Raw genomic sequence first — 22,182 nt, forward strand, 5'->3', positions numbered from 1 at the left:
GTCTGACTCTTTGCGACCCCATGGACTGCAGCACGCCAGGTTTCCCTGTCCATCACCAACTCCTGGAGCTTGTTCAAACTCATGTCCATCCAGTCAGTGATGCCATCCAACCATCTCATCCTCTGTCCTCCCCTTCTCCTCCCGCCTTCAATCTTTCCCAGCATCAAGGTCTTTTCCAGTGAGTCAGTTCCTCGCATCAGGTGGCCCAAATATTGGAGTTTCAGCTTCAGCATCAGTCCTTCAGGACTGATTTCCTTTAGGATTGACTGGTTTGATCTCCTTGCTGTCCAAGGGACTGTCAAGAGTCTACTCCAACACCACAGTTCAAAAGCATCAATTCTAAGGTGCTCAAGCTTTCTTTATAGTCCAATTCTCACATCCATATGTGACTGCTGGAAAAACCATAGCTTTAACTAGATGGACCTTTGTTGGCAAAGTAATGTCTCTGCTTTTTAATGTGCTGTCTAGGTTGGTCATAGCTTTTCTTCCAAGGAGGAAGCGTCTTCTAATTTCATGGCTATCCTCACCATCTGCAGTGATTTTGGAGCCCCCCAAAAATAAACTCTCTCACTGTTGCCATTGTTTCCCCATCTATTTGCCATGAAGTGATGGGACTAGATGCCATGATCTTAGTTTTCTGAAAGTTGAGTTTTAAGCCAAGATTTTCACTCTCATCTTTCATCAAGAGGCTTTTTAGTTCTTCACTTTCTGCCGTAAGGGTGGTGTCATCTGCATATCTGAGGTTATTGATATTTCTCCTGGCAGTCTTGATTCTAGCTTGTGCTTCATCCAGCACGGAATTTTGCATGATAACTCTGTCTTGGGAACCCCATTATAATCCACCATGCACCCCCAAAGTCCCAATCTGCAAAGCCCTGAGAAGAAGCTGGGCTGGCAGTCATGTTGCCAAGCTGGCAGAACGAAGGTGCACACCTGGTGAGGAAGTCTTGACCTGTAGAACTTCTTCCTGCACTAGAGTTCCCTGCATGGTTCAGCATGAAGCTGGGGTGGAGGTGGGGAGGAAGACTCTGGGGCTTTAATACCCACCAGATAAACAGTGACTATGGATGACAACTGTTGGCTGAGCCCCACCTCGACTGGACCTGAGCTAACACGTCTACTACCAGTCACCTTAACTCCTTTCATCCCTACAGCAAACCTTCGAGCTGGGTACTGTTATATCACCATGTTACAGAGGGGCAAGGGGCTTCCCTGGTGGCTCACATAGTGAAGAATCCACCTGCAATTCAGGAGACCCAGGTTCGATCCCTGGGTCAGGAATATGCCCTGGAGAAGGGAATGGCTGGCCACCCCAGTATTCTTGCCTGGAGAATCCCATGAACAGAGGAGCCTGGTGGGGTCACAGAGAGTCAAACAGGACTGAGCAACTAAACACACACGCACACATGGGGAAACTGAGGTCCAGAGAGGTGCAGTGACCTGCCCCATGTCATTCCCGAGTAAGGGACATATACATATGGGGATTGAACCCAACAGTCTTCCCTTTGAGTTCCCTGTTCACCACAGTATGAATATTTTGACCACACCGTGTAGCTTGTGGCATCTCAGTTCCTGACCAGGGATCGAACCCACACTTCCTGCAGTGGAAGCGTGGAGACCCAACACCGGGACTGCCAGGGAAATCCTTTGTTGGCATTTTCTTGATGACTCTGCTTTCCTTTCCTCTTGTGTACACACAGGTTCACACAGTCACACTCACATCCACAGTGACACACACTCTTGCACACACTCAAACACAGCCTTACATGCTAACACACATTCACACAAAATCACACATGTGTACACACCCTCACACATATCACCAACACTCCCTCCTTTATATGCATGCAACATTCCACATTACAGTCACAATCGCACACTTGTATTAATAAACCCGGTAAACCCAAAGGCCCTGCAGTGGGCTGAGCTTGGAGTGGGCTAGAAGGACAGCAAAAAGCCTACAAGAGGGTGAGTCATAGAGAAGAGGGCCAGGGTTGTATTTGGGACCAAATCTTTGGGCCACTGGTACCATTTTGGATTTTATTCTGTGTACAAAGGGAAGCTGTTTAGTCCTCACAACAAGGTAGGAACTTGAGGTAGGAGCTATCGCCATCTGACAGATGTGGAAAATGAGGTTCAGAGAGGTTAAGTGACCCATGCGAGGTCACACAGCTCATATGTGGGGCAGTCTGGAAGGAACCCAAGTCTGACCCTGCTGGGTTCCTTCTTGGGCATGAAAACCAGGTCTTTGCACCTCAGACATTCTGGGGCCCAGACCTGGGACTCCCGAAGCTACCAGGCTTCCCCAGGGAGCAGAATGACTGTCAGGGACCTGCTTGCCCCTCAAGGACCCCACTCCCCAGCCCAGAGCTATGGGGCCTGAGCAGGTGATTAAAGTTTTATAGCCATCTTGATTGCCCAGCGATAGTGAAGGGCCCTGCTCTCCAGGAGAGGATCTATTTCCCCAGGTCTTCATTCATTCCCCTTCTTAGCACCTTACTGTCCCCCTCCCGCCTCCCCAGGCCCAGGGCAGACCAGCTGCCCAGGCAGCCACCACACAGGCCTGCATGTACAGCCCCCCAACCCCGGCTAGCTCACTTGTTAGGGTGCTCCTTTTTTGGCTGTTTTTGCAAGATGAGTGTGTTCTGCTTCTCAGTTGAGACTGGCCCTCCCCGTGCCCCACCTCTGCCCCAACCTGGGCTCCGTCACCAGAGGGAACCACAGCCAGAATAATAACAGTAAGCACCGAATCACTATGCTCACAGCCAGCACTCACTTGGACTTCTGTTGACCTTGTGAGATATTATTATACTTAATTTTGTTGTTGTTTAGTCGCTCAGTCATGTCCAACTCTTTTGCGACCCTGTGAACTGTAACCCCCCAGACTCCTCTGTCCTTGGGATTTCCAGGCAAGAACACTGGAGTGAGTTACTATTTCCTTCTGCAGGGGATCTTCCTGACCCAGAGATTGAGCCCATGTCTCCTGCATTGGCAGGTGGATTCTTTACCACTGACCCACCAGGGAAGCCCCTATCCTCATTTTACAGATGAGGAAACAGAGGCTCGGAGAAGGCAATGGCACCCCACTCCAGTACTCTTGCCTGGAAAATCCCATGGATGGAGGAGCCTGGTAGGCTGCAGTCCATGGGGTCACGAAGAGTCGGACATGACTGAGCGACTTCACTTTCACTTTCCACTTTCCTGCATTGGAGAAGGAAATGGCAACCCACTCCAGTGTTCTTGCCTGGAGAATCCCAGGGATGGGGGAGCCTGGTGGGCTGCGGTCTATGGGGTCGCACAGAGTCGGACACGACTGAAGCGACTTAGCAGCGGCAGCAGCAGGGACATAAACCTAGTGGATGCAGAAGCAGAATTGGAACATCCAACTGGGGAATTCTCTGGTGGTCTAGTGGTTGGGACTCTGCACTCTCACAGGGTTCAATCCCTGGTCGGGGAACTAAAATGCCACAAGCCTTGCAGCACAGTCGAAAAAAGGAGAACACCCATCCTTTGGATTCCAGAGTGATGTGTGTGTGCATGTATGTATGTGTATATATGTATGTTGTATGCATGTATATATGTCTATACATATTCACTTGAACTGACAGCACACATGTACAAAAGGACACAAATCATAAGTGTCCAGTTTGGTGAATTTTCATAAACTAGACACACCCACATAACCAGCACCCAGATCCAAAAACAGAACATCCCAGCCCCCCCATCACCACATGTCCCCCATCAATGACTGGCCATCCCAATGGTAGTCACTACTCTGACTTCTAAGAGCAAAGATCAGTTTTGCCTGTTCTTGAATTCAATACAGATAAAATAATGTAGTATGTGCTGTTTTGTATACTGCTTCTTTTGCTTGGCATTATTTTAAGTGTAGTTTATTTACAGTTTTGTGTTAGCTTGCTTCTGATGTACAGAAAAGTGATTCAGTTATAAATATATGCATATTCTTTTTCATAATTCTTTCCCACTATAGTTTATTATAGGATGTTGAATTCAGTTCCCTGTGCTATACAATAGGATCTTGTTGATCTGTTTTTTATATAGTAGTTTATATCTGCTAATCCCAAACTCCTAATTTATCTCTCCCCCACCCCCAACATTATGATCTTGAGATTCATCAGTGTTGTATGTAGCAGCGGCTTATGTTTTTTTGTGGCTGCATAATATTCCACCAGGTGCCCTCCTCCACCATTCATTATATCTCCTACAGCTGATGGGCATTTGCATGCTTTCCAGTTTGAGGATGTCACGGATGAAGCTATAATGAACAGTTTTTACTGTGGTTAAAATATACATAATGTAAAATTGGCTTCTTAACCATTTTTTAATACACTTTATTTCTTCAGAGCAGTTTTAGGTTCACAGCAAAATAGAGTGGAAAGTATAGAGATTTATCATGTGTTCCCTGCTGCCTCCCACACAGAGCCTCCCCTGACCATCAACATCCCACACCGGGTGGTAGATTTGTTACAATCGATTGTCACATTGGCATGTCATTACCACCCAAAGTACTTCATTTACATTAGAGTTCACTCTTGGAGTTGCATATTCTATGGTTTTTGACAATGTATATGGTCACATATCTACTATTATGGTGTCATATGGAATAGTTTCAATGCCCTAAAAATCCTCTATGCTCTGCCCATTCATTCATCCCCTCTTCCTTTCTTTTTTTAAATTACTATTATTTAAAATTTTTAATTTATTTTTTTTGGCTGCACTAGGTCTTTGTTTATTTCTTTCCTTTTCTCCTTTGCTTTTCGCTTCCCTTCTTTTCACAGCTATTTGTAAGGCCTCCCCAGACAGCCATTTTGCTTTTTTGCATTTCTTTTCCATGGGGATGGTCTTGATCCCTGTCTCCTGTACAATGTCACAAACCTCATTCCATAGTTCATCAGGCACTCTATCTATCAGATCTAGGCCCTTAAATCTATTTCTCACTTCTACTGTATAATCATAAGGGATTTGATTTAGGTCATACCTGAATGGTCTAGTGGTTTTCCCTACTTTCTTCAATTTAAGTCTGAATTTGGTAATAAGGAGTTCATGATCTGAGCCACAGTCAGCTCCCGGTCTTGTTTTTGTTGACTGTATAGAGCTTCTCCATCTTTGGCTGCAAAGAACATAATCAATCTGATTTTGGTGTTGACCATCTGGTGATGTCCATGTGTAGAGTCTTCTCTTGTGTTGTTGGAAGAGGGTGTTTGCTATGACCAGTGCATTTTCTTGGCAAAACTCGATTAGTCTTTGCCTGCTTCATTCCGTATTCCAAGGCCAAATTTGCCTGTTCCTCCAGGTGTTTCTTGACTTCCTACTTTTGCATTCCAGTCCCCTATAATGAAAAGGACATCTTTTTTGGGTGTTAGTTCTAAAAGGTCTTGTAGGTCTTCATAGAACCGTTCAACTTCAGCTTCTTCAGCATTGCTGGTTGGGGCATAGACTTGGATTACTGTGATATTGAATGGTTTGCCTTGGAAACGAACAGAGATCATTCTGTCATTTTTAAGATTGCATCCAAGTACTGCATTACAGACTCTTTTGTTGACCAAGATGGCTACTCCATTTCTTCTGAGGGATTCCTGTCCGCAGTAGTAGATATAATGGTCATCTGAGTTAAATTCACCCATTCCAGTCCATTTGAGTTCGCTGATTCCTAGAATGTTGACATTCACTCTTGCCATCTCTTGTTTGATCACTTCCAATTTGCCTTGATTCATGGACCTGACATTCCAGGTTCCTATGCAATATTGCTCTTTACAGCATCGGACCTTGCTTCTATCACCAGTCACATCCACAGCTGAGTATTCTTTTTGCTTTGGCTCCATCCCCTCATTCTTTCTGGAGTTATTTCTCCACTGATCTCCAGTAGCATATTGGGCACCTACTGACCTGGGGAGTTCCTCTTTCAGTATCCTATCATTTTGCCTTTTCATACTGTTCATGGGGTTCTCAAGGCAAGAATACTGAAGTGGTTTGCCATTCTCTTCTCCAGTGGACCACATTCTGTCAGATCTCTCCACCATGACCCACCCATCTTGGGTTGCCCACAGGCATGGCTTAGTTTCACTGAGTTAGACAAGGCTGTGGTCCTAGTGTGATTAGATTGACTAGTTTCCTGTGAGTATGGTTTCAGTGTGTCTGCCTTCTGATGCCCTCTTGCAACACCTACCATCTTACTTGGGTTTCTCTTACCTTGGGCGTGGGGTAGTTCTTCACAGCTGCTCCAGCAAAGCGCAGCCACTGCTCCTTACCTTGGACGAGGGGTATTTCCTCACCACCGCCCTTCCTGGCCTTCAATAGCTCCTCTAGGCCCTCCTGCGCCTGCCCAGCCACTGCTCCTTGGACGTGGGGTTTGATATAAGCATCTGAATGCAGAGGTCCTAAGAATAGCAAGAAGAGATAAGAAAGCCTTCCTCAGCGATCATTGCAAAGAAATAGAGGAAAACAACAGAATGGGAAAGACTAGAGATCTCTTCAAGAAAATTAGAGATACCAAGGGAACATTTCATGCAAAGATGGGCTCGATAAAGGACAGAAATGGTATGGACCTAACAGAAGCAGAAGATATTAAGAAGAGGTGGCAAGAATACACAGAAGAACTGTACAAAAAAGATCTTCACAACCCAGATAATCACGATGGTGTGATCACTGACCTAGAGCCAGACATCCTGGAATGCGAAATCAAGTGGGCCTTAGAAAGCATCACTACGAACAAAGCTAGTGGAGGTGATGGAATTCCAGTGGAGCTATTTCAAATCCTGAAAGATGATGCTGTGAAAGTGCTGCACTCAATATGCCAGCAAATTTGGAAAACTCAGCAGTGGCCACAGAAGAAAAGGTCAGTTTTCATTCCAATCCCAAAGAAAGGCAATGCCAAAGAATGCTCAAACTACCGCACAATTGCACTCATCTCACATGCTAGTAAAGTAATGCTCAAAATTCTCCAAGCCAGGCTTCAGAAATACGTGAACCATGAACTTCCTGATGTTCAAGCTGGTTTTAGAAAAGGCAGAGGAACCAGAGATCAAATTGCCAACATCCGCTGGATCATCGAAAAAGGAAGAGAGTTCCAGAAAAACATCTATTTCTGCTTTATTGACTAAGCCAAAGCCTTTGACTGTGTGGATCACAATAAACTGTGGAAAATTCTGAAAGACATGGGAATACCAGACCACCTGACCTGCCTCTTGAGAAATCTGTATGCAGGTCAGGAAGCAACAGTTAGAACTGGACATGGAACAACAGACTGGTTCCAAATAGGAAAAGGAGTATGTCAAGGCTGTGTATTGTCACCTTGCTTATTTAACTTCTATGCAGAGTACATCATGAGAAACGCTGGGCTGGAAGAAGCACAAGCCGGAATCAAGATTTCCGGGAGAAATATCAATCACCTCAGATATGCAGATAACACCACCCTTATGGCAGAAAGTGAAGAGGAACTAAAAAGCCTCTTGATGAAAGTGAAAGAGGAGAGTGAAAAAGTTGGCTTAAAGCTCAACATTCAGAAAACGAAGATCATGGCATCTGGTCCCATCACTTCATGGGAAATAGATGGAGAAACAGTGGAAACAGCATCAGACTTTATTTTTTGGGGCTCCAAAATCACTGCAGATGGTGATTGCAGCCATGAAATTAAAAGACGCTTACTCCTTGGAAGGAAAGTTATGACCAACCTAGGTAGCATATTGAAAAGCAGAGACATTACTTTGCCAACAAAGGTCCATCTAGTCAAGGCTATGGTTTTTCCAGGGGTCATGTATGAATGTGAGAGTTAGACTGTGAAGAAGGCTGAGTGCCAAAGAATTGATGCTTTTGAAATGTGGTGTTGGAGAAGACTCTTGAGAGTCCCTTGGACTGCAAGGAGATCCAACCAGGCCATTCTGAAGGAGATCAGCCCTGGGATTTCTTTGGAAGGAATGATGCTAAAGCTGAAACTCCAGTACTTTGGCCACCTCATGCGAAGAGTTGACTCATTGGAAAAGACCCTGATGCTGGGAAGGATTGGGGACAGGAGGAGAAGGGGATGACAGAGGATGAGATGGATGGATGGCATCACTGACTTGATGGACGTGAGTCTGAGTGAATTCCAGGAGTTGGTGATGGACAGGGAGGCCTGGTGTGCTGCGATTCATGGGGTCGCCCAGAGTTGGCCACAACTGAGCGACTGAACTGAACTGAGGTCTTTGTTGCTGTTTGGGCTTTTTCTAGTTGTGGCGAGCAGGGGCTACTCTGTGTTGCAGCAGGCTTCTCATGGCGGCAGCCTCTCCTGTTGTAGAGCACAGGCTCTCGGGCTTCAGTGGTGGCAGCACAGAGGTCCTAGAGCAAGCTCGAAAGCCTCAGTAGTGGTGGTGCACTTGTTTAGTTGTTCTCGCAGCATGTGGAATCTTCCTGGACCAGGGATCCAAGCCGTGTCCCTTGCACTGGCAGGCAGATTCTAATCTACTATGCCACCAGGGAAGTCTTCCCCATCCTCTCTTGACCCCTGGCAAACACTGATCCTTTTACTGTCTCCATAGGTTTTGTTTTGGGGTTTTTTGGCTTCACCACAAGGCATGCAGGATCGCAGTTCCCCACCAGGGATCAAACCCGTGCCCCCTACAGTGGAAGTGCGGAACTGTAACTAGACTGCTAGGGAAGTTCCTCCATAGTTTATCTTTTCCAGGATATGCTATAGTTGAAATCATCCAGTATTTAGTCTTTTCAGATTGGCTTGTCTCCCTTGTGTGCATGAGTGCTAAATCGCTTCAGTCATATCTGATTCCTTGCAACCCCTTGGATTGAATCTCACCAGGCTCCCCTGTCCATGGGATTCTCCAGACAAGAATACTGGAGTGGGTTGCCATGCCTTCCTCCAGAGGATCTTCCAGACCCAGGGATCAAACCGGCATCACTTATGTCTCCTGCATTGGCAGGCAGCTCTTTACCACTAGCACCACCTGGGAAACCCTGTCTCCCTTAGTAATATGCATTTATGTTTCTTCCCTCTTTTCATGGCTTGATAATTTATATTTTTTAGCATAGAGTACAATTCCATTGTCTGGATTATCATTTTAGCCATTCACCTCCTGAAGGACATCTTGGTGGCTTCCAAGTTTTGGCAATTATGAATAAAGATGCCCTAAACATCTGTGTGCAGGTTTCTGTGTGGACATAGGTTTTCAACTCGTTTGGGGAGTGTGATTGCGGGATCATATGGTAGGAGTATGTTTGATTTTGCAAGAAGCCACCAGACTCTCTTCCAAAGTACCTGTGCCATTTTGCGTCCCCCCAGCAATGAAAGAGAGTTCCTGTCGTCTGCGTCTTCATCAGCATTCGGTGCTGTCAGTGCTTTGGATTTGGGCCATTCTATTAGGTATGTAGTGGTACCTTGTTGTTTCAATTTGCAATTTTCTAATGAAAATTACATTGACTGTCTTGCCATATGTTTATTTTCCATCCGTATTTTTCATTTGGTGAAATGTCTGTTCAGGTCTCTTCCCTGTTTTTCAGATTATTTGTTTTCTTATTGTTGAATTTGAAGAGATCTTTGTATGTTTTAGATAACAATCTTTATCAGATATAGATATATAAAAAACAAGTATTTTCTCCCAGTATGTGGCTTTTCTTCTCATTCCTTGAACAATATCTTTTGCAGAGTGGAAGTTTTAATTTTTTTTTTTTAATTTGACTATGCAGGCTCTTAGTTCCCACACGTGGGATCTAGTCCAGACCAAGGATTGAACCCCAGGCCCCCTGCATTGGGAGCGTGAAGTCTTAGCCACTGGACCAGCAGGGAAGTTCCAGAATTTTTTTAATTTTAATGAAGTCTAGCTTATCAGTTCTTTCTTTCATGGATCATGCCTTTGATGTTATATCTAAAAAAATCATCTCCATCCCCAAGGAAATAGAGATTTTCTCCTACATTATCTTCTAGGAGTTTGATAGTTTTGTGTTTTACATTTAGATCTGTGAGCCATTTTGAGTTAACTTTTGTGAAAGATATAAGATTTGTGACAAGATTTTTTTTTTTTTTTTTTTTGCACATGGGTGTCCAGTTGTTTCAGCACCGTTTGCTGAAAAGACTGTCTTTGTTCCACTGTGTTGCCTTTCCTCCTTTGTGGGAGATCAGTTGACTATATTTATATGGGTCTATTTCTGGGCTCCCTGCACTGTCCCATTGATCCATTTGTCTTTTGTCAACAACGCACTGTCCTGATTATGGCAGCTTTAGAGTAAGTCCTGAAGTCAGGTAGTGTCAGCACAATGACTTTGTTTTGCTCCTTCAGTATGGTGTTGGCTATTCTCACACAGCAAAAATGAGACAGCCTGAATCTGGTCCCAGCTCTGAGTCACTCTAGCTTTTGGATAATCCATCCAGGAGCTTCTCTTCCGGAACAATTATATATTTGCTTTTGTTTTGGCACAAACAGTATCATACTTCAGCTTGATTCTATCCCTTGTTTTTACTCAGCACATTCAGGAGGTCATTTCATACCTTTCTGTAACTTTTGTGTGTAGACTGACACATAGTTGTTTTTTTTCCCCCTGCTACAGGGTATTCTGTTGAGCATGCTCTGTAATTATTTGGCGAGTTCCCACCAGACTTTTGCTCCTCCAGTAACTATCTGCAAACTAGTATCTTCCGCTCCCTCCACAAGTCTATCTATAGAAGAACTTCCTACTGGGTCAAAAAAAAGAAGTGCATTTACAATTCTGCACTTGGCCAGATCCCCTTGAAAGAAGCTGTCCCGTGTGAGGAGCAGAGGCTGTTTTAAATTCAGGGAGTGTTTTCAATCTCTGACTGAAGGCTGAATAGAGACAGGGGCATATCTTGTCCCCACCCCCCAACCCCTCTGGGCTTGACCTACTCTCCTGCCCATGAATGGATCCCTCTTCTGTTCCTCAAATGCCAGGTGAGTTCCCACCTCAGAGCCTTTCCACTGGCAGTTCCTCTCACCTAGAATACATCCCCTCCCGATCTTTCCATGGCTCCCTCTTTCTCCCCTTTCACCTTCCTCAGGAAGCCCTTCGGGTTTTATTTACTTTACAGGAAATAAGTAATAACCTGGCACTACCTGAGATTATCTTACCGTATTTACTTGTTGATTTCCGCACCCCACAAAGAAAGGGAGTTTTCTCTTTTTTCACACCCAGCATCGAGCACCTAGACCCCAGCGATCACGGAGGACATGTAGGTTCCCTCCTCTCTCCCACTTCCCACCACCCTGGCTCTATTTTTCTCCATGAAATGTATTCCCTTCCAACAAGTATAATTTACCTATTCATTATGGGTAGCGCCTGGCTCGCTCACTAGAGTATCAGCCCCAGAAGGGCAAGGATCTTGTTTTGTTCTCCGCAGCATCTCTTAACACTGACAAGAGGGCACAGCACATAGTGCCTTTCACCAAATATCGGTTGAATGAATGAGGATCGTAACCTCCATCCTCCAGGGCTGGCAAGGTTGTCCCTCTGGAACAAAAGGCAGATTAAAGAGCAGGCCCCCCGCAGCAGGTGTGGCCATTTCCTCCCGCTCAGAATGGGCCCCAAGCCTCTAAGGGCTGGCTGGAGCCCCCCAGAAGGTCCTTGGCCTTGCGGATGGGGGCGGGACTCGCCGCTGGTGGGGGCGGGGCTTGCCGCAGGTGGGCGGGCGGGTAGTCCTGACCACGCCCCCCAGAGGCCCCGCCCGGCGGGAGGCCCCTCCCCGCCCATCAGCGGGCCAGGGTGCCCGCCCTGCCGGGTTCGCTCCGACCTTGCTGCTGCGCAGCCCGGGGCGGGAGGCCCGGAGGAGCGGCGGGAGGAGGGAGGAGCGGCGGGAGGAGGGAGGGGCGGAGCGAGCGCAGCGCCGGGCGCAGTCTCCAATGAGCCGCGCGGAACCGGCGCCCCTGAGGACCCCAGCCCGCTGCTCCCCCTCCCCACGGCCCACCTGGTGCCAGGTAAGATAACAGGTAAGAGTGTAGCGCCCGGGACCCCCGACCCACATCTTTCTCAGGTCGAGGTGCTATGCCTGCACAGGCTGGGGGGCCACTTGGCTCTCCCTGCCCCGGGGGTGGAGTAAAGGCATCTCGGTAGAAAGTGGGAGCCTCCTGGGAGCCTTCCTGGCCCCTGCCTTGGGACCCCAGCGCCCGCAGTCGCATGTCCCAGCCCCCCATCCCTGCAGCATCCTTTCTACGCCGCAAGGAGATTGCATTTTTTTTTTTTAACCTTTCAGGTGCCGCCACCTCTTGGAAAAAGGTGGGGGTGCCTTTTGGGGGTGGATCCTGGGATGACTGTTCCCCCAAGATCTGACTGGCAGCTCTTCCGAGGGCTCCCCGCACCCTCCAGCGGGGACCTCATGGATCCTGAGAGCCTGGCTATATCAGAAACCTGGGGGCAGGCCTGGGTCTGCCGACCTTGGCGAACCTCTTCCCCCCACTCACCCTGGCTGGCCAGTGGGTTGAGCCTTCTCTGCCTCCATCTTGGCAGTTAAGCCTGTGGGTTCCCAAGGGTCTCTGCCTTGTTTCTAAGCCTCTGTTAAAGCAGGGTGCCCCTCCCCAGACCTGAGGTTAATTAAATTAGCTTTCAGCTGGTCTGACAGGATTCCCCGCCCACTTCCCCGCCCCCTGGAGATTGGCTGGCCTCCATTCCCTCGCTTCAGGCGGGCAGGTGCCAGGTGACCAAAGGAGGCTGGCAGGAAAGCCACCGTAGCTCCCCAGTTCGCTTCACCTAGCGCTGTGAGTCATCTGAAACAACTCTTCGAAGGCCCAGCGTGGGCTAGGGGGCTCAGCAAAGGTGGATTCAGGGAGGAAGAAGTCCTGGCCCTGCAGCCAGAGACCCCACAGTGATACCGTCCCACAGCACCGGCCCCAGTCAGCTGGACAATACCGCTGGGGGGTGAAAAGTTCACCCCAGAAGTTGGGGGTGAACTGAACAGGGTGGGCCCCTCCAGGTCCTTCATGACGCTTTCTTGGGAGCCCTGCATAGCCTGGGTCCCAGAGAGAGAAGTGTGGATTTCACCTGTTCTCTGTGCATCATTTGACTTCCCCAAGCCTTTGTTTGCCTATCTGTAAAATGGGAATGAAAACTGAGAGACCCTCCCTGAGTAGCAGTGAATAATCAGGAAGGGAGGTGCCAGGCACTTAGCACATTGTCAAACACTTAGCAATACTCCATAAATGTAAACAGTAGCTGTAACCCTTGTAAATTGTCTCCTGGCTGTTTCAGACTTTCCTTTTGTGCATCTGACAGCTGGCGATGCCCCAACCACCATTTCTTCTACCAGAAAGAAAAGGCTTTGACAGGACCATCAGTGAGGGTGGAGTCATTTGCTAATCCTATGCCATTCCTTAGCTCTTAGGGTCAAGACAAGTTGACCCTGTCTTCCTGGGCACATCAGGCCCTGGGCACAGCTGCCCTGACTTCTGGCCACCACCCTGTCCTTGTCCCTTGGGGCACACATGTCACCCATGTGCCCACAATTTGCCCTCCAGCTTCACCTGGCCAAACCCAGGTCAGGCAGATGGACAGCATGGATGTGGCTCCAAGCATCCCACTGGTCCCCATCCTCCCCTCCTCCCAGTCTGGGCTGGTGGTTGCGTCCCCTTCATTCTGCTGCTCAGTAACTTTAAAAATAACAAGAGTCGTCCCATCTCCACTGTAATCCGACCCGAGTTGGATTCTGATCCATCAGAGCCTGGAGTAGGAGGACTCAGCACTTGAGAGCTGGGCACCCCAGTGCTGTGACTGCTCTGCCCCCACTCGCTGGGTAACCTCAGACCATCCTCTCTCCCTCCCTCTCTGGGCCTCGGTTTCCCCATCTGTACAATGTGGTTATGCCGGTGAGGAAGATAAACAGCTGGGCTCCCAGGTAGGTGGCTGGCCATCAAACGAGTTGACTTTACCCGAACCGGAGGGTGTCAGGAAGGGATTTCCTCAGTGGCTGGGAATCGGGGTGGGGAGACCTGGTGCAGCACCCCACCCCCAACCCTGCTCCTATGCTGGCCTCTGGCAGGTCTGCCTCCTCTCCCACTTCTGAATGCCAGCTCCTCCCCGAGGGCTAAAGGGACTCCTCATCCCCACCCCGAGGTGAGCTGCAGCCAAGGTGGCTGGCAGGGCCTTTGCAGCTGGGAGGCCTGCGGAGGCACCAGGCCAAGAGCATCCCTCCCCAGGCTCTGTCTCATGCTCACCCACTCACCGGCTCCCTGAGGCCTCTGCATTGCAGCAGACAGGAGCCTGAGTCGGCAGCCCTACCGGGGGTGGGACGAAGGTCTGCGCAGGGGGTTTTCTGTTCCCCCATCCCCACCTCCATCCCCTCCCCTGCCCCGGATTCCCCTCAACCCAGGCTTCCCTGAAGAGTCAGCTGCTGACGGGCAACCGTCTTCTCTAGGATGGACTTGAGTCTTCCTAGAAGAGCTGCAGTGACAGTAGAGCCCCTCAGGCTTGGGGACCATCACACCCCTGTGTCCCCTCTGCATCTCAGACCCTCCTGAGCATCATTAAAAGTCTTGCCTCCCCGCCTCCCCGCCGCGAGGCTGGTTTGAAGAACCACAGTTTCAGAGTTGAGAGCCCAGATTTTAGAACTCAAAAGGCCTGGGTTCACATCCCAGCTCTGCTACCTCCTCCTAGCTGGGTGGCCTGGAGCAGATCACTTAACGTCTATGCGCCTTAGTTTTCTCACCGTAAAATGTGGATAACAATGAAACATGCCTCATAGGATTCTCGTGAGGGACGACTGCATGTAAACCACTCAAAACAGCGCCAGGCGCACAGTAACATCAGTGTCTGTGTTACCGCTCTTGCTGCTGTCCTCGGCGGTGTTGTCACTGTCCTCGGTTCTTCTCCTGGTGGAGCCCCCTCTCGTATAGGCTCTGTTCTCCTTTGATGAGCATTCTGTGTTTGCGCTTGCTGTATGCGTGTGTGTGTGTGTGTGTGTGTGTATACATATATACACACATATATATGTGTGTATTTTTAAATTGAAGTATAATTGATGTTCAATGTTGTATTCATTTCTGGTGTACAGCAGTGATTCAGTTATATATATAGTCTTTTTCATATTCTTTTCCATTATGGCTTATTGTAAGAGATTGGACATAGTTCCCTATGCTATATAGCAGGTCCTTGTTTATTTTATATATCGTATCTGCTAGTCCCAAACTCCTAGTTTATCCCTCCCCCACCCCCTCTCCCCTTTGGTAACCACAAGTCTGTTCTCTTTGTCTGTGAGTCCATTTCTGTTTCGTTAATATTTGTGTCATATTTTAGATTCCACATATAAGTGACATCATGTGGTATTTGTCTTTCTGTTTCTGATTCACTTCACTTAGTGTGGTAATCTCTAGGTCTATCCACGTTCCTGCAAATGGCATTATTTCATTCTCTTTTATGGCTGAGTAGGAGAAGGCAATGGCACCCCACTCCAGTACTCTTGCCTGGAGAATCCCAGGGATGGGAGAGCCTGGTGGGCTGCCGTCTATGGGGTCACACAAAGTCGGACACGACTGAAGCGACTTAGCAGCAGCAGCAGTATTCCGTTGTGTGTGTGTGTGTGTGTGTGTGTATGTATGTATATATACCACATCTTTATCCATTCATCTGTCAATGGACATTTAGGTTGCTTCCATGTCTTGGCTGTTGTAGGGACTTGCTATCTTGACAGGCATTTTAGCTTAGCGGTTTAGAGCCTAGCTTCTAAAACCAGACAGCTCTGGGTTCAAATCAGAGCTCCACTGCTCAACAGCTGTGTGATCTTGGGCAAGTTATTAGCTCCTCTGGGCCTCAGTTTCTCCATCAGCTAAGTGGGAATGATAGTGTAAATCTGACCAAGTTGTTGTGAGGGCTAAATAAGCGGACACACACAAAGCACGTGGCTCACATAAAGGGTGGGACTGCTAGGAAGCGCTGTGCCTCGTAATCGTTTGCTCATAGTAATTGGACACCTGCTGTTGTGTCTGAGGTTGTGGGTCAGGTGCTGGGACCCTTCACACACTGGTATGAGTCCCGGCTCAGGCCTCTGTTACCAGAGCGACATGGGCCATGTGCTTTTGGCTCTCTGTGCCTCAGTTTCCCCAACTGTAAATGGGAATGTGGAAGCACTGGCCTTCTGGAGTTGTGTGAGGTTTCTGGCATTCCAGAACATCGAGTCAGTCACCTTGATCTGAGCCTCGGAGCTGTGAGGGAGAGGGTCTCTCAGGCTGCCCCCCTGCCCCCCTGCCCCATTCCCAGTTGCTATTCACAGCCACCCCTCCTGTTGCTCCATGCCTTTCTCCTCCTTTGGAGACTCTGGAGCTTTGCCTGTTTTGCAAATGGGGCATCAGAGACCCCCAGGTCTCCTTGTCTCCCTCAAGCACATCAACACATTCCTACCTCAGGGCTCTCGCCTGTCCACCTGTCCAAAATGCTTTCCCCCAGGTATGCACGTGGCAGACTCCCTCACCTCTTTCAGTCTTACTCAAGTGTTACCTTCACAGCAAAGTCTTCCCTGCACCCCCATTTAAAATTGCCCTCACATCCCTTACACCCAACTCTTCCCCCCAAGCCCTGTCTCTTAACACACGGTATCACTTACTAATTGTCTGTCTCTGACATGAATGTCCCATCTCCTCAAGAGCAGGGATCTTTGTTATTTGGGTTCACAGTTAAAGCCCCAGCACAAGGACTTCCCTGGCGGTCCAGTGGCTAAGACTCAGCGCTCCCAGTGCAGGGGTCCAGGTTCAATCCCTGGCCGGGGAACCCGACCCACATGCCCCAACTAAGAGCTTGAATGCTACAACTAAAAATCCTGCATGCTGCCGCTAAGACCCCGTGCAGGTAAATAAAGAATTTTTTTTTAATCCTCAGCACAAAGAACAGAGTCTGGCCCACAGAGGGCACTCAATAAATATTCCCTGAATGAGCGGAACCTTCCCCCTACCCCTGTGTAATTTGTCACTGCCATTTTACCGATGAGGAATCTGAGGCTCAGAGATGTCAAGTGACTTGCTCGAGGTCACACAGCCAGCAAGCAGCACGCCCTCACCCCTCACCCCACTGCCCCCTGCAGGTCTGGCCTCGCCCCGCAGACAATGGCCTTGCCCCCATGAGCTAGAGCCTGCCGCTCAGTGCCTGCCTACCCCCGGCCAGCAGGATGCGGCTGTGCAAGGCGGTGGTGGTGACCCTGGCCTTCATGAGCTTGGACATCGGCATGACCACGGCCATCTACATCCTCAGCCACCTGGACCGCAGCCTGCTGGAGGACATCCGACACTTCAACATCTTTGACTCGGTGCTGGACCTCTGGGCGGCCTGCGTGTACCGCAGCTGCCTGCTGCTGGGGGCCACCATTGGCGTGGCCAAGAACAGCACCCTGGGGCCCCGGAGGCTGCGGGCCTCGTGGACAGTCATCGCCCTCGTGTGCCTCTTCGGGGGCATCTACACCATGGTGAAGCTGCTGCTCTTCTCCGAGGTACGCAAGCCGGTCCGGGACCCGTGGTTCTGGGCCCTCTTCGTGTGGACCTACATCTCACTCGCTGCCTCCTTCCTGCTCTGGTGGCTGCTGTCCACGGTGCGGCCGGACACCAAGGCCCTCGGGCGGGGCGCCGGGGCCGAGGGCGAGGGCGAGGGCGAGGGCTTCCCCGGCGAGGACCGGCCTGCACCCGAACAGGCATCCGGGGCCACGCTGCAGAAGCTGCTGTCCTACACCAAGCCCGACATCGCCTTCCTCGTGGCGGCCTCCTTCTTCCTCATCGTGGCGGCTCTGGGTAAGTGCCGGCCCACGGGGCCTGGTGGGCACCCAGGGAATGTGTTTGGGGGGTGTGACCACCTCTTCTTTCCTCTCAAGTTTTTTTTTTTTATACAATTTTTTAAAATTTTATTTATTTATGTATTTTGGGCTGTGCCAGGTCTTTGTTGCTGTGCGGGCTTTTCTTTAGTTGTGGCAAGCGGGGGCTACTCTGGTCGAAGTGCACAGGGTTCTTGTTGCGGTGGCTTCCCTGGTCGTGGAGCATAGGCTTTAGGCACGCGTGCTGCAATAGTTGCGGCTCCCGGGCTCTAGAGCACAGGCTCAGTAGCGCAAGGGCTTGGCTGCTCCGCGGCATGTGGGATCTTCCTGGAGCAGGTATCTAACCTGCATCTCCTGAATTGGCAGGCAGATTCTTTACTACTGAGCCACCAGGGAAGCCCTGTCCTCTCCAGTTTTAATATCTTCCTTCCATGGTTCAAACATCAAATTAATACGCAAAGATAAACATTGAGTGTTTCGCCCTAATTCTGCCCCTGACAATCCTAAATCCCCCTGCCCAGGGCTAACTACAGGAAATGGTTCCAGCAACTTCCAAGTGGGCAGGAAACCACTGTTATTCATTTCTTATATATGCTTCCAGTGTTTCTTTCGGAGAAGGCAATGGCACCCCACTCCACTACTCTTGCCTGGAAAATCTCATGGGCGGAGGAGCCTGGTGGGCTGCAGTCCACGGGGTCGCTAAGAGTCGGACACGACTGAGCGACTTCACTTTCATGCATTGGAGAAGGAAATGGCAACCCACTCCAGTGTTCTTGCCTGGAGATTCCCAGGGATGGGGGAGCCTGGTGGGCTGCCGTCTATGGGGTCGCACAGAGTCGGACACGACTGAAGCGACTTAGCAGCAGCAGTGTTTCTTTATACAGCTATAAGCAAAGAAGTCTCTCTCCCCCCACCTTTTGCACTCTAGTCTGTGTCTTGCTTTTCTCACTTAATATATCCTGGGGACTTTCCTGCTGGTCCAGTGGTTAAGATTCTGAGCTTCCAACGCAACGGCACGTGTTCAATCCCTGGTAGGGAAACTAAGATCCCACATGCTGCGCTGTTGTTGTTCAGTCAGTTTGTTTCTGACTCTTTGCAGTTCCATGGATTGCAGCATGCCAGGCTCCTCTGTCCTCCACTCTCTCCCAGAGTTGCTCAAATTCATGTCCACTGAGTCAATGATGTCATCTAAATGTCTCATCCTCTGCACCCCCTTCTCCTTTTAGCTGTCTTTCCCAGCATCAGGGTCTTTTCCAATGAGTCTGTTCTTTGCATCAAGTGGCCAAAGTATTGGAGCATCGATGCTCGCTTCAGCAGCACGTATACAAAGTATTAGAGCTTCAGCTTCAGCATCAGTCCTTCCAATGAACATTCAGGGTTTATTTCCTTTAGAACTGACTTGTTTGTTCTTGCTATGCAGTGCAACTATATAAAACAATAACAACAACAATATATCCTAGAATTTTCCCAGTTAGTTCCTCATTTCATTTTTGACTGCATAATATTCCACTGTGTGACTGTACCATAGATTATTTAGTCAATCTCCTGTTATAGGACTCTTGGGTGGTTTTGAGTCTGTTTTTTTCTTGTTTATACACATTTCCTATAAATGTGAATATATCTAAAGAAGTCATCCTATAGATAAGTGGCACTTCTGGGTTCAAAGCATTTTTTATAATGAAGCAGAATAGAGCCATCAGGGTATGTAGTCTGTGATGAGCTTCAGTTCAGTTCAGTCACTTAGTCGTGTCCAACTCTTTGCAACCCCATGAATTGCAGCATGCCAGGCCTCCCTGTCCAGGGAGTAAACTCCCTCCCAGAGTTTACTCAAACTCAAAGAGTCGGTGATGCCATCCAGCCATCTCATCCTCTGTCGTCCCCTTTGCCTCCTGCCCCCAATCCCTCCCAGCATCAGAGTCTTTTCCAATGAGTCAACTCTTCGCATGAGGTGGCCAAGGTATTGGAGTTTCAGCTTTAGCATTGTTCATTGTTCATTCTTCCAATGAACATCCAGGACTGATCTCCTTTAGAATGGACTAGTTGGATCTCCTTGCAGTCCAAGGGACCCTCATGAGTCTTCTCCAACACCACAGTTCAAAAGCATCAATTCTTCAGCACTCAGATTTCTTCACAGTCCAACTCTCACATCCATACATGACCACTGGAAAAACCATAGCCTTAACTAGATGGACCTTTGTTGGCAAAGTAATGTCTCTGCTTTTGAATATGCTATCTAGGTTGGTCATAACTTTCTTTCCAACGAGTAAGCGTCTTTTAATTTCATGGCTGCAATCACCATCTGCAGTGATTTTGGAGCCCCCCAAAATAAAGTCTGACACTGCTTCCACTGTTTCCCCATCTACTTCCCATGAAGTGATAGGACCAGATCCATGATCTTCGTTTTCTGAATGTTGAGCTTTAAGCCAACTTTTTCACTCTCCTCTTTCACTTTCATCAAGAGGCTCTTTAGTTTCTCTTCACTTTCTGCCATAAGGGTGGTGTCATCTGCATATCTGAGGTGAATGATATTTCTCCTGGCAATCTTGATTCCAGCTTGTGCTTCTTCCAGCCCAGCGTTTCTAGTGATGTACTCCGCATATAAGTTAAATAAGCAGGGTGACAATATACAGCCTTGATGGACTCCTTTTCCTATTTGGAACCAGTCTGTTGTTCTGTGTCCAGTTCTAACTGTTGCTTCCTGACCTGCATATAGGTTTCTCAAGAGGCAGGTCAGGTGATCTGGTATTCCCATGTCTTTCAGAATTTTCCACAGTTTATTGTGATCCCCACAGTCAAAGGCTTTGGCATAGTCAATAAAACAGAAATAGATGTTTTTCTGGAACTCTCTTGCTTTTTCAGTGGTCCAACGGATGTTGGCAATTTGATCTCTGGTTCCTCTGCCTTTTCTAAAACCAGCTTAAGTTGATGAGCTTAATTTGCATGAAACTTTTATCCTAGTTGTGTGCACCTGTGTGTGTGTCCTGGTTGGTGATATAAATGATATCTGTTACTCTGGTCTGGTCCGAACAGTTTGAAAGTGCCACTTCAGCAACACAGTGGGAAGATGACATCGCAGGGTGGAAACTCTGTGGGTTCTGGGGGTGACAAGGCCCAGGTACCAATTCCATTCCTGCTCCAGGCCTGGCTGTGTGACTGTGGGCGGATGATCCAACCTTTCATAGCTTCACATCTTTTTTCTGTGAAATGGGGGTTGCTAGCATCCTTGTTCCAAGATGTTGTAAAGTTGGAATAAAGACAGAGAGGAGTGGGACATCCCTGGCGATCCAATGGTTAAGACTCCAAACTTCCAGTGCAAGAGTCATGGGTTCAATCCCTGATTGGGGAACTAAGATCCCACATGCCACGAGGCACAGGCAAACAAACAAACAAAAAGGACTGGAAGGAGAAGGAGAGGTACAGAGCTCGTTACCTCCGGTAAGTACCGGGATGTTCACTCCTGTGAGTTGTTACATATTTAACTCACAGAGGGAGAGAGTCTGGGAGCAGCCACAGAGCCACAGTGATCTTAGAGAGAACTGGCGAGCCCTCAAGCCCCTTTCCATGTACCATCTATCCTCTGTCCTCTCAGTTCCAGCCCCTTGACCACTGTGTGATTTTAGGCACGTCTGCTTGTCTGTAAAATGGGCATCTCAGCAGTTGTGAGGTTCAGTGAGCTCATACAAGTAGGCTGCCTCGGACCACTCCTGGCACATAGGAAGCTCCCAGTAAGTTTTAGTGGCCGTGAGTACTGAGATGACCCCTTGTCATTTAACCAGACTGGTTCTCCTCCTCATGCTACGAGGTCAGCAGTCTGCTTGTGAGCAGCGTATTCTATTGGCCCTGGTCCTTAGCTACAGCTTTGGTGACAGGAGTATCTTGGGTCTACTTTGCTGCCTCCCCTAGCAGGCTTGGAGCCCCTTGGGGTCAGAGGTCAGGTCTGACTCCTTCAGGGCCCCCAGTACCGGGCACAGAATCAGACTCACCGAGCAGATGAATGACTGAACGGCCATCCTGCTCATGTTGGCAGCTGTGTCCCGCACGGCCTTGTTTCCCCCGCCTGCCAGGGCGCTGTGGTCAGCGGTTGTGCACTCAGGGATACAGATGTCCTAAAATACAGCCGAGCAGATTGTGCCAGCCAGTAGGGTTATGTTGAGGTCAAGGGCTTCAACTTGAGAACAGGCCCCCAACTTCACTCATGGTTTTATTTTTTTGGCCACACCACACAGCATCTGGGATCTTAGTTCCCCAACCAGGGATCAAAGCTGCACCCCCTGCCTCGGAAGTGTAGGTTTTTAACCACTGGACCACCAGGGAAGTCTCAGATAGTTTTAGTTGAGTTTACTTACTATGGCCAAACTTCAGTGTCTCATCCTGTAATGAGGGCTTTGTCAGGGTTTTGTGAATTTTTTTTTTTTTTTTTGGCTGCACCGCAGGGCATCTTAATTCCCTGA

General features: G+C 48.8%; 1 protein-coding gene across 3 annotated transcripts in view; it reads left to right on the plus strand.

Moving 5' to 3' along the window:
• ABCB9 (ATP binding cassette subfamily B member 9) overlaps nt 1-22,182 on the plus strand; it is a 42,359-nt gene that overhangs the window by 681 nt on the left and 19,496 nt on the right. The window contains exons 1-2 of one of the 3 annotated variants that reach the window (XM_019978054.2): nt 11,788-11,942; nt 17,015-17,711. In XM_019978054.2, the coding sequence (XP_019833613.2) occupies nt 17,099-17,711 (613 nt within the window). In that variant the 5' untranslated portion in view covers nt 11,788-11,942; nt 17,015-17,098. Of the gene's footprint in view, nt 1-11,787; nt 11,943-17,014; nt 17,712-22,182 lie in introns of those variants that run through there. The other 2 variants (XM_019978055.2, XM_070769456.1) reach the window with 2 other exon arrangements.

Source organism: Bos indicus, chromosome 17 (assembly GCF_029378745.1).
Source record: "Bos indicus isolate NIAB-ARS_2022 breed Sahiwal x Tharparkar chromosome 17, NIAB-ARS_B.indTharparkar_mat_pri_1.0, whole genome shotgun sequence".
In the NCBI taxonomy this organism is placed as follows: domain Eukaryota; kingdom Metazoa; phylum Chordata; class Mammalia; order Artiodactyla; family Bovidae; genus Bos; species Bos indicus.